Source organism: Centropristis striata, chromosome 1, assembly GCF_030273125.1.
Source record: "Centropristis striata isolate RG_2023a ecotype Rhode Island chromosome 1, C.striata_1.0, whole genome shotgun sequence".
In the NCBI taxonomy this organism is placed as follows: Eukaryota; Metazoa; Chordata; class Actinopteri; order Perciformes; family Serranidae; genus Centropristis; species Centropristis striata.
Genome location: NC_081517.1, coordinates 30,771,608 through 30,784,961, shown reverse-complemented (window position 1 = coordinate 30,784,961; position 13,354 = coordinate 30,771,608). Strand labels below are relative to the sequence as shown.

At 38.5% G+C, this 13,354-nt stretch overlaps 1 protein-coding gene across 1 annotated transcript; it reads left to right on the top strand.

Moving 5' to 3' along the window:
- Positions 1-7,009: 7,009 nt before the first annotated feature.
- Positions 7,010-12,799, top strand: chrna9a (cholinergic receptor, nicotinic, alpha 9a). The gene is made up of 7 exons (XM_059333122.1): positions 7,010-7,083; positions 7,217-7,362; positions 8,550-8,704; positions 8,787-8,967; positions 9,780-10,131; positions 11,143-11,735; positions 12,629-12,799. The coding sequence occupies exons 1-7, from the start codon at positions 7,038-7,040 to the stop codon at positions 12,797-12,799; spliced, it is 1,644 nt and encodes a 547-aa protein (XP_059189105.1). The 5' UTR covers positions 7,010-7,037.
- The last annotated feature ends 555 nt before the right edge of the window (positions 12,800-13,354 follow it).

Here is a 13,354-nt window from a genome sequence, read left to right as displayed (position 1 = left end):
TTAGACATCAGTTGCATTTAATTGAAATTCATAAATATATATATATATATACATATATAAAATGTTTGCATTGATATAATTGAGACTTTTATTTCATATAGTGGTGGTTTAACAAAAAACATGCAATAAAACTGAAATTTTGACACATATTGTTGAAACCATATGCCATGTATTGGAGGCTATTGTTGATTTTTTTGTGAATTGTTATTTTTTTAACCGTATACCTCCTTTTAGAAAATATAGGTCAAATATGAAGACATGACCTGCTACCTATTAATGTAACTTGCAAACTATCTCCATTATCATATTATTATAATTAAAACTAAGGATTCAACACATTGACACATTATTGTTTTATTTATATCTGTACAGTTTTACCCAGTGCGAATAAAATGTATTTTTAAAATCATCTACTAGTCTGTGAGTGTTTGAAATATATCCAGTTATTTTCCTCAATAATGACTCTGCTATCTCCCCTCAAGTTCTCTTTCTATCTATCGAGTTTACGTTCAGTTTGATTATAAATTTGCATTCATTATGAAAACACCTTTTCTGCCTTACTTGATTTACATTTTGTCTGAACCTAAATTAACTTCACACAAATCAGATGTAAAATGTAATTAATACACTTTGTATATGTGAATTTTCTGTCTATTTTAAAAGTGTTTTATATTATTAATAATAATAATAATAATAATAATAATGGTTGTAGAGTATTATACTGTGTGCCGTGTGTCTGATGTACGCTCATTACATCACATACTAACATCTCAAAAGATCTACAGTATGGAGTTTTAAACTACTGATAAACTAATGCAGAGAACTGTACACAAACTAATACAAATTTGTGTGTTTTTACAATGTATTATTTCAATTCTGGATAATTGTTTTGGATGAATCTCATTTTTGACTTTGACTAGATTATCAAGGGCTATTTCTTTGATTATGAAGGCAAATAATTTTGCTATGAAGTCATCAAACAAGGCATATTGATACGCTTGAGTATTGCAATAATATGTTTCGTTAACTGTATTGATTCTCAAGAACACTATGAATTCTATAATTAAGAGTTTACATGAAAAGATTCATTGCACACAAACTGCACAAAAAGTAGTGCTTTAATGTTGGATGGTACATTTTTACATGAAGGGTATTCTTCATGTTAAGATCATTTTCTTAAAATGAGATTTGCATAATATGTTGAATCGCAACCCCATGTCATGAGATTTGTTGTATAGCCAGATTGTTGCTAAAACACACATCTATTGTGCTGTGTGTTTGTAATACGGTTTTAGTAAATGCTTCATTGAGTGGCAGAATATAAAAACATACTTAATAATTAGAATTATCTCAGTTAAAAAGTAACAAAGATTACGAGAGACCGCTTAACCAATGAGTAACAGGTGTAACAATGGATCACATATGGAGACGTAAGATGATGTAGTCTGGATCACATTTTGAATCATTGCATCTCTTGTAGTTAAGTTTTATCTCTGCTCTATCCTTAGAGCCTAAAACATACCAGTGCAGTCATATTTATAGTACCAGCAGATTTTTACATTTTCATATGAGTTTGTATGTTTTAGGGTGTTTGAATATCCATGTCACAGGATGATATATGAGGAAATGAAGGCAGTGTTAGAAGATTTATTGTAGCTGAAAGTAAGCGCAAAAAGACGACCAGGAACAACAAAAAACCAGGAAAAAGCTCAGAGAAGCTGTTCCTCCCCCTTCATGGGTTTCTTCCCGCTCTTTTTCTACATTTCTCTGTCTTATGTGGTGTTCGTAGCTGCTGAAGATGAGAGATACAACACAGGCTTTTCAAGGATACGCTCAAAAACACTCAACCACATCCCAACACACACACACACACATGCACATTATTAAGTCAAACTTGTACAAACACACACAGCGACTCAGTTCTTCTCACACACACATTCAGTCTCAAAGTTACATATATGCTTCAATACGTGACCTAACAATACGTGCCCTTACATTCACACTCATAATACAGAGTCATGTACATAACATATATACAAACTGGACTTTTTGAAAGTCTTTCTTGCCTAAAGAAGTATAACAAAAATCCCAAACCTTCTCAGAGTACGCTGATAAACTATTGAAGTATTGTATGATATATCATCATAATAATCATTTGTGATATTTTTACTAAAAAAAATTGCTACAAATATTATTGTCCTTTACAAGTTGTTCAAGACACTAAAGACATCTGACTTCTCGAGTTTGATTAATTAACAAAACAGCTCTTTTATTGAGTTTACTATCTATATGGTCGCCCATAAAGTTGGAATAAAATATTTTTCACCTCTGTCCATGAAATTACTGTGACAATGTAATTTATTCTTGACAGATGAAGTGTATATCTTCTCAAAACTGTATTAATTAAACTCTTATATAAATAGATATAATAAAACCACAATTAACAGAGGATTGTGTCTGAAAACCAAAATTATTCCAACGTTATGGGCAACCGTGTAGAATCAAATAATGTAATCATAATCAAATTAGCATTACCTAGTTTAAATGCTGTTTACACTGCATGTTGATAGTTTTTGAGTTACAAGTGACAGAGAGAAACGCTTTGAAAGCTCAACTGTCTGCTGTGGCCAGATCTTTCATTGTGCTGTCTTCTCCCACAACTACCACAAAGCCTGAGTCCTCTCTCTCTCTCTCTCTCTCTCTCTCACACACACACTCACACACACACACACACGATAACACAGCTATACAGAAGTGTACACAGTGCAGGTTGTTCTGACATACTTCTTTCTTGTTATCCAAGTGGGTAAAAAAGGGCCTTTTTCACACCAGAGAGTTTGACATGTCATGGCAACGGAGCACAGGTGCTACGAAGAACATCAGTAATGGCTTCATTTCTATGAGGTGTTGTTCTTTTCAGGGTTTTGGTATTGTACATTCTGGCTAAAAGACCACAGGTATATTTAATAGCATTATAATGGCTGCATTCCACTTAGTGGACGTCTGCGTATTGCGTGTGTCTGGCTCACTTGAATAGCTTACTGGGGGAATTCATGGAACTGAGTCATCATTATCAATTTCACATGTGATTATACTGTAACAAGTCAGAACGTCTGCTGTGAAAAATGTCTTATCCAACAGCTGAGTGGTAATATTACAGCAGGAACAGAGCAATCGTTAATGTTATCAGCCACAGCTGCACATCAGTGGTGGAAGGTAACTAAGTAAATTTACTTAAAGCACTTGTACTTTACTGGTGTTCTGCTACTTTTATACTTCTACTCTGCTACATTTCAGAGGAAAATATTGTGCATTTTTACACATTTATTGTATCATAGATATAACTTTATTGTCTGTTCTACAGTAAAAACGGAATTTTGTCTTTGACACGTCTTCATCACAAATTAAAAAACACTTACAAACACATTCACACACAACAGATAAAACAGTGGAGCCTTTGTTGTGCTGTGTAAATTATGATGTATTAATAGAATAAGACTGGATCCAACTTTATTCCAAAGCTGCAGGAGAATATAAAGTAAATGAAAGTTCATTTTATCATTTTAATGTTGCAGCTGGTAAAAGTGGAACTGAGTCCTTTTTTCCACTGCTCCTTTGTTTCCAACTTTTATAATATGTCGTAAAGTAAAATATAATCAGGTCAATAAGAATCCTTGTTAGTAGAATTGTGTTGTGAACAACATTTGTGTTAATTTTGTTACTTGGGTTGTTAATGGGATTTGTAGAAAATTGTAGAATATCCCTAGACTTAATCAAGTCAACCATCTGTGCTGCTCACCCTCAAGATAATACAAGTAGCAGTGCAGTAGTTGTACAAGTACTGTATACCTTACATGACTTCTTCCACTGCAGGCGAACTTTGTTCACTAGACATGATGATTATTGCACACACACACACACACACACACACACACACACACACACACACACACACACACACACACACATCCTTTGCTGTTACACCACCGATCTTTGCCTTTTCTGTCTTTCTTTGTTTTCTCACACTATCTCACCCTTTGAATCTCCCTCACTCTCTCCCCTACTTACTGCAGTAACACCAACGCACACTCCTGATACACACAAGTTTTTGGTATTATTCACAAGTCAATAGTGCCTCTTCTCTTTGTACTTTGCGTAAGTTATATTAAACTTTTTAATGTTAAGCACACAAATACACCTTCACCCTGTCTGTCTGACTCAAACACACACACACACACACACACACACACACACACGCACAGACACATGCACAGCATCAACATTGAATTCTGCACAGAGATGATGTTAAGAAATGACACAATTTTACACTTTCTTCCTTTGATACGCACACACACACACACACACACACACACACACACACACACACACACACACACACACACATACACACACACACACACACACACACACACACACACAGGAAACACCTGTCCTATGCGAGCTCAGTACCACAGAAACTTAGTGACACATTATCACCATATGCAGTTCTCTGCAGAGTAACAGAGTAATGTCAAACATTTCTTACTGATGTTGTATGATGTAAAAGTTTTGATTTACTGTAAGCTACGAAGACCCTGTCTTTTTTTTAAAAATCCAAGCACCAAGACTTTTAAAGAATAGCATGATCTTCTGTCTTTATGGCATTTAGTCCAGGTTTTTAGTATAATTTAGCCCTGGTAGTTCTCATATTTAGGACACATTCTGACTATTATAAATATAGTGATTACAATCAAATTCTACTTTGAAACAATTGTGTGTACAAAAGTGATTTTTCCTTCCTTTGAATATTTTCCATATGTACTGTATATGTACATATATTTCAATATTCATATTAAAATATATGTACATGTACAGAATCTGTATAAAAACGTATAGCGGTGTTTCATCTGGATATCAAGGGACAAACGAGCTGTAGGCACATTAACTTCAGTCGGACCTGAAAGACAGGAGATGTAATCCATCCCAAAAAAATTAGTTACAGATAATTCCACTATGTCATACGGCAGAGAAACAATGTGGTCTCTGCCCGACTGTACTGTACATGACATCACTCATTATATTAAAATGAGAATCATCAACATTCAATGTACATGACTTTAACTACAAATAAGAAATTAGGAATAGTGCATGATATTTTACTGAACACATTGTGGGTGTTTGAAATACTGTTTCTTTTATGGACAACTTAGAAATTAAAGCTTGCTACATAACGACTATATTTTTTAAACCTTTGGAAGTAATGTTCACTAAGAATTTTTGCTGTCTTTCAGCATCGGCCTGCCTCACATTTATGTTTATACAATCTACAAACTTTCAACTAACAGCTCATGTCCTTGTTAAGGGGAGATAATATAACCAAAAACTTTTGGTTTACCAGTCTGCTTCTCTCACTTCTGTGATATATTTTGAATACTTATTGGATGTATAATATCATTTAAATAATAAGAAATACCTATAGGCAAATATTGCCACTCACAAACATTTTCTTTCTGAACAAAAAAATGCTGATTCAGTGCCTGAAATTACAGATTAAGCATAGACAGACACACAAACATTTCCACAGAAAGCAGTTACACATGGCATTTGGAATTGCATAAATACAACCTTTTAAATGTTTAAGTGAATAAGAGAATGTAACTTTATATATTTGTATGCAGCATGGAGTTTCAACATGAAGTACAGCTAATGTTATGTCCTGTGACCTGCCACTGTAACAATATGAATGTAACCAGAGAGCAAAAGTAACTTGAATGTTTTTACAGTAGTCTTATGAATAAACCACACACAATGCTGCTCCTTTATTGTTAAGGAGGGCCATCCATTTTTGTCATATAAGATGCATCCCCTTCTTCTCAGGAATCTTCATTTTCCCAGATGGAGATTTTTTAGTTTGCAGATGCACATTTGATCATTTCCTTCCAATACATGATCATAATCTGATCAAAGGCTTTTTATACTCTTTCATAAATGCCACAACTGATTTTTCCACATACACAAAAAGACAAAAATGTGGACAACACACAAATTCAACCCAGCATGGGACCTGGACATGTAAAGACAAAAAAATACACAACAATGCATAAACTTGAAGCATGGCAGGATAACAACACAACTTATTTCCACAATCCCTACTTTACGATGAAAACGTGTTAATCAGCACATTCAGATACTCTAAACCTTAAGCATGTCCTGACTGCTGGCCAATATTACAAAAGTCAATTAGCTGTCCTCCGTTTCTGGTTACTGATCCCTTCTTTAAGGACACAGAGAGGATGAAATCTACTCTTATCACTGATCTACAACCAGTGTACAGCTCCACTGTTGTTATGCTACAGATTCCTATTTACAGGATGAAACCTGATCCTGGATCTGTGTGAGGTTCATTGCCATGTAGCGTGTATGACATGTGTCATGACATGTGTGTGTGTTCATCTTGAATGACCTGAGCATAGGTAAGAAAGTGTCGCTGTATGTGTGACTGACACATGTCATTAGCTGTGTAATGCAGTAAGGTTCTGTGTGTGTGTGTGTGTGTGTGTGTGTGTGTGTGTGTGTGTGTGTGTGTGTGTCGGTATGTGTGTAGTACAGCTGATTGTGGTCATGTACACAAGTGGATAGGGCTGCAAGCATCACATTTCACCCAGTGCCTATGTGCTATGTGATACCACAGTGTACCTTTGTGTGTGTGTGTGTGTGTGTGTGTGTGTGTGTGTGTGTGTGTGTGTCTGTGTGTGTGTGTGTGTGTGTGTGTGTGAGTGTGAGTGATAGCCCCAGGTCCTGTTCCACAGCAGCGATCACACACACAGAAAGACAGTGACACAGAGGCAAACTGCGACTAACACCTAGCAAAGCATTCAGAGCTTCTGACAGGATGTGAGATTTCAAGCATTTGCTGTGGTCTAGCTCAGTGACAGCGGGGGGAGAATGGAGATCAGAATAGAGTGACGCTCTGGATTTGGACCCGGATTCTCTCAGAGACTGCTTTGCTGAATAATTCATCCCTCGACTGGTTGAAAATGAAGAAAGCAGCGCTGATGGTTTGGATCAGCCTGTTGGTACAAGGTCAGTTCTGCATGATGCATCAGCCTGGTGTTTATATCTGTTGGTTTTCTGCTCTTAACTTTTCAGTCCCTGGACATTAATCTATTCTAACCTTTGCTATTGTCCCCTACCTCTGCTCTCCTGCCCCCTTCAGTGTCCCACGGTGCTCAGGGTCATTACGCCCGAAAACTTCTGAATGACCTAATGGAGGACTACTCCAACGCTCTGAGGCCAGTGGACGACACAGACAAAGCCCTCAATGTCTCCCTGCAGATCACCCTATCACAGATCAAAGATATGGTGAGGAGAGTGGAAACTCAAATATGTATCATTATCCAGCATAGATTCTGAGCTATAAAAATATATCAATGTATCCTATGCTATCTGAAAGAAATTCTATTATCATTGTATAACTGAACTACTTGATTGGGTTTAGGCACCAAAACTACATGGATTAAAAGATCAAAAGATTATTAGGTTATAGAAAGTATTTCCATACAGAACTAAATGATGTTGTTATGTAGTAACATACATGACATAATTACACATCGAAGAAAACTTGCGTATGGACCTTAAAATTAAAAGTCTCCTGGGTCAAAGACTTTTATTTTTCGACCTTCCATCCACACAAATCTCCTCCGTAAGCAGACTTTGTTGCTCTTTATACTTTGTCACCTGACTTTCTCTCAACACTTCCTCTTTAAAATTTTCCTATTTGACGCCTAACAACAGATGTCAGTATGAGTCATAATAAGCTGGGCCTCACAGCTCAGGATTATCTGGGTTATATACAAAATATATTACATTACTTTTCAATTAATGAGTACTAACAGTGAATTATAATTGCCTAAAATATATATACAAAACAATTTATGTAAAATAACTTCTTCAGAGGTCTCCTTAGGTTGTTCCACCCTGGTTGACAATATAATATAGATAATATATATATATAGTCTGTAACTTACTGTTCCAACACTATATTAATGCTATAGGAGAACTACACTGATTGAAATTTTCAAATCCGAGCATTGAAGAGGATAAATCTCTAACTGACAAATGATTAAAGCAGAAAATGCAAGATTTTCGTCAACACAAAGTGTCTGTATCTGCAGAGACCCTGCCCTCTGCATGTATTTCCTCCTTTCTTTTCATTTTACTGCTAGGTGACCACACCAAGCAGATAAAGCTTGGTCCAAAAACAAGTTTGAGTCTGGAGTTTGCTTTCAGTTTTCACATGCTGTATAGTCCTCCCAGTAAGTTGACTTTGACATATATGTCAATGGAGTTCCCCTTTAATTTGCTGTTAAGAGATACTGTTTGAACAAAAGTACTGCCTTCAGTCTTTTGTTCCTGTAGAAACCACCAGAGGCTAGCACTGCATAGCATTATACTGAAGTATAAAGAATGGGTTGCATCCAGTCCAGCAACAACCTTTTTCACATTACCACTCTCTCTCTCTTTTAAAATATGTTTGTTTGTGTGTGAAGGATGAGAAGAACCAGGTGCTAACCACATACCTGTGGATCAGGCAGGTCTGGCATGATCCCTACCTGAAGTGGGACAAGGATGACTATGACGGCCTTGAGATGATCAACATCCCCAGTGACCTGGTCTGGAAGCCGGACATTGTCCTCTACAACAAGTCAGTAACAAAAGACAGTGTGCAGTGCACCTATAATGCATCTGTTAATCTAACCTGTCCTTTCCTCTGTATGTCTGTGAAGGGCAGATGATGATTCTTCAGAATCATCCAGCACGAATGTGAAGCTGCGTTATAACGGAGAGATCACCTGGGACTCTCCAGCAATCACAAAGAGCACATGTGTAGTGAACGTCGCCTACTTCCCCTTCGACACGCAGCATTGCAAACTCACCTTCGGCTCCTGGACTTATAATGGAAACCAGGTGTGTTAAAGCAGGGGAGCGAAGGGTGAATGAGACGGGGATCACACCTTTTATCATGGCTGACCCTGAGACAACGTGATACAGGTCTCTCATGGCAATGAACCTACAGAGAATTATCACCTAAAACGGCAGCTGTGCTCGGCTTTACGATGCTTTACAGAGAGTTTCAACTCATTCTTTAGCTGTCTGGCACTCAACTGCACTGTTCTGCTTCACTGTCATCACTCACATTCTTCTGAGAATGTCTCTAGTGTGGAGGGCGTCACATTGTAGGGACTTCTTAAAAGGGTAGGGGTATGTTGTTTGGCAGACTTCCAGTGAAAATTCAGGGAAACAGGGTAAATAAGCAGAAAAAAATCAGTTACTGCAGGTTTAAGTCACTTTTAAGCTTTGAGGGAGTGTAAGGCACGACAGATAATCAGTAAAGGGTTTGTTAATGCAAATGTTAAACCATGATAAACCATTTTTTCCAGTCCTATTGTTTTATAATCTGGGTGAATTAAAAAAGCCAAATGGTTTGGATGGATTTTTGGGAGGTGATCAGTGTTTTTTTTGTTTAAATGCACATGTTAGTTTCAATGTTGTTTTTGGTAGAACTGAAACTCTGAATTGTTGATACAGTAGGTTCAGTGTGTATGTTAACCCTGGTAATCGGTATGGGTCATGTCACAGCTTCTTAGTTCCTCTGACCTTTCCATAGTCTAATGAGTAAAAAGTGAATAATCTCTTGTATATGTAGGGAGAATCCTGGATGTCAACTTCTGTGTCCACATAAAATTTACATATTTTCTAATGAAGTGTCCTCTACACAGGTGGACATCAGTTTGGCGATGGACAGCGGTGACGTGTCTGACTTTGTGCCGAACGTGGAGTGGGAGTTACACGGCATGCCGGCAGTTAGAAACGTCAAGTTGTACGGTTGCTGCTCCGACCCTTACACAGAAATCACCTACACTCTGCATCTGAAGCGCCGCTCCTCTTTCTACATTTTCAACTTGCTCCTGCCCTGCTTCCTCATCTCGTTCCTGGCCCCACTGGGCTTCTACCTGCCGGCTGACTCGGGGGAGAAGGTTTCCCTCGGGGTCACGGTGCTGCTGGCGCTCACTGTGTTCCAGTTGTTGGTGGCTGAGAGCATGCCTCCTGCAGAGAGCATGCCCTACATAGGTTTGAATTATTCCTCATTATTGAACTATTTAAACTAAAGAAGAATAAAAAGGACTAAAAGCTATGGATCATAAGACATTACAGTCAACATTATGAGATACTAAATCTAGATTTTGACTTTGTATCTCACAATTTTGATTTAACCCTTGTGCATCCCTGGGGGCATTTTTGGTCCTTTAATTTGAAATGTTTTGATCATTTTGTCTGTCTTGGCATGGCAGGGTGTGAGGGGATTTTTTCCCATTTTTTTCTTTTAGAAATTCAACCTTTGCTCCTATAATAATTCTATAATAAATTGTGAAGCCAAAATACAGACAACAAAGAAAAAAAAGTCCCTGTTATATCCCATTAAAGGCAATTCCTGATCCAACAGTGATTAAAGCATAAAGGCATGAATTCTATTACACCAGGCTTTGAATCGAGAGCCCTGGCTTCAATATGTCGTTTTTACTATTTTCTACTAGGTTGTGCCATTGTGTAGTGTTTGCCCTATGGGTCAAATACATGTTATTTCCCTGGTTTCCACTTTATTGCTCCTGTATTATGGAGCACTACACTCAATGCACCAAAATCAGTGTTGTTGCAAATTACTTGCATAGCCCAGACTGTGTCGTGAACAGGACTGAAGTTGATTAAAAGACTCAGTGAAAGTGGAAAAGTTATTTATAACATAACATAACATAAATAAATTAATACGTTTTTTTAAAGCAGAGGCTTTTTTCCTCAAAGGACATCACAGCAACTTTATTAAAGGGATCCACAAGGGTTAATGATAATAATTTTGACTTAACATGAGTGTTTAAAATTAAACTCGGTTATGCAACTTGGAGACTAAATTTGCTGTTTAATAGGCTGATATATATCTAAGTCTGATTTCCATGATGTGTCTTTGCAGATTATTGCTGAAGTTGTTTGTGAATTTTCAGCTTTGTAGTCTACAAACTAGTGCTTTAATGTATGCGTTTCCTTTCTCCTTCATTCATCTGTCCTTTTCTTTTTCCTTTCCTTTAGGGAAGTACTACATAGCCACCATGACTATGATCACAGCCTCGACCTCTCTCACTATCTTCATCATGAACATTCATTTCTGTGGTGCTGAAGCCAAGCCGGTCCCTCACTGGGCTAAGGTGCTCATCATAGACTACATGTCCAAAATCTTCTTTGTCTACGAGGTAGGGGAGAACTGCACTACTCCGGAGAGTGAGAGGACCCCGCTGTACCCCGAGGAACCTGCGAATGATAAGGGCAGCTACTTCGACGACTATCATCATGACAGCGACCCGTACAAGTACAGCAACGGTCACAGCGTGCATCATCACAACAAGCATCACAAAGGCCAGGCGAACGGCAACGCCAACAACAGCCGTAACCATTACAACAACCATAATAACCACGCCTCCAGGCTGGAGAGGGGCGAGGGGAAGCGAGAGCCCACACAGAGATATCATCACATCAGGAGGGACGGACTAGACTACCAGGCCCCTTCTCATCCACAAAACCTCCAGCACCTGAACGGAGGGCTGAAGGAGCAGCTCCTCTTTCCAACAGAGAAACTTCAGGTCCCAGCCTGCCCCTGCTGCTGCCCCTGCCTCCAACACAAACAGGTGATCACCACAGCATCTCTGTTTACTCACTTTATCCACTGATCTGATTACGCCTCTTCTACTTAAGTTTCTTTAAGTGCTCGCTTTAGTTTGTCTGTCTGTCTCATGGATGGATTACTGAACGGGCCTACTGGGCACAGGTCCCGGGGCCCAAATGATCCCGTAGAACACATACTGACCCCAAAGACAAGAGACAAGTCCACAAACAGTTTCACAACCCCCCCCCCCCCCCCCCCCCCCCCAAAAAAAAGATCGAATATGGCTACATAATGACACAAAAAAGACAAAAAAATAACAGACAAAAAATGACGACACTCCTGTTTCTAAAAGAGTTAGACATGCTCTCAAATGTAAATAAAACAGAACGCAATAATTTGCTAATCCTTTGTGACATACAATTAAATGAAAACAAAAAAAAAAGAACAAAGGCAATATATTTTAGGCTCAAACTGATGTACTTTTGGAGACAACTTTTTTGGTATCAGGGTTGTACAAAAGACACAAAAATGACATGTACTGACTACAAAGAATCGCAAAAAGACCACAAAGAGTCACAAAACAACACCAAAATGAGACACAGATGCTCATTAAAACACTGAAAACTATCAAACAAAAGACACAAATGACTACAAAGACACATACAACTACTAAAAAAAGATGCAAAGCAACCAAAAAAACCCCCACCAAAAATGGCCATAAAGTAACACAAAACTACCAAACAAAAGACACAAAATGAGCACAAAGAGACACAAAACCACTAAAAGATGTATAACAACAACAGCAACACAGCTATAAAGTCGGTGTGCTACTATGTAGCAGAGGTGGTGTGGGGCCTTTTGTGTGTCCGGGGACCTGCTGTCTCTTGATCCGCCTGTGCTCTGTGTCCTCCTCAGGTGGTGAAGAACATCCAGTACATCACCAACTGCTTCCGCGAGCAGAGAGCCACTTGTGTCAAGGTCGCAGAGTGGAAGAAGGTGGCCAAGGTGATGGATAGGTTCTTCATGTGGATCTTCTTCATCATGGTGTTCCTTATGAGCATCCTCATCATCGCCAAGGCGTCCTGACAGCCTCCTCCCTCATCATCTTTTTACCATCTTAATAACATTCGTCCTCCGTCACTGCTGGACCTCAGCGTTACTCAAGAGTCACCTCATTTTTACATTAATGCAACAAATCAAAACTCTTTTTTTACGTGTGTCAGTATTGTGTTGCGTGTGTGGGTATGTGTGTGCAGTTTTGTACGTTAATATTTTTGCTTCGACATAAAGAGGACGAGGTCACTGAACACAAGTCATCCGTTTAACCGACAAGAACACATGCAGATAAATTCATCAAAGCCTCTCGGTTAGTTAACGTCAGGTGTGCTTGCATGTGTGACGGACTAGTGGAGCGGTAAGACAATCTAGGCCTCGCCTTGAACATGCATGGACTCTCTATTATGGATGAGCCGACAGCCAGACATCCAGCTATAGGCATTGCATTACTTACATTGTGTTTAGGCGGCCAGATGATGCTATCCTCCAGAGTCTGTTACAATGAGAGCTCCGGCAGACTAACCTTCAATGAAACAACCTTATGTATGATCTAAACAGAGGGTGGATTTCATGCCCTTGCTTGTA

Excerpts from the sequence above, each read along its gene's own strand:
- chrna9a (XM_059333122.1), top strand. The coding sequence starts at position 7,038 with ATGAAGAAAGCAGCGCTGATGGTTTGGATCAGCCTGTTGGTACAAG. Across the intron at positions 8,968-9,779 it reads GGACTTATAATGGAAACCAG|GTGGACATCAGTTTGGCGAT; the intron begins GTGTGTTAAAGC and ends TCCTCTACACAG. Across the intron at positions 11,736-12,628 it reads CCTGCCTCCAACACAAACAG|GTGGTGAAGAACATCCAGTA; the intron begins GTGATCACCACA and ends TGTCCTCCTCAG.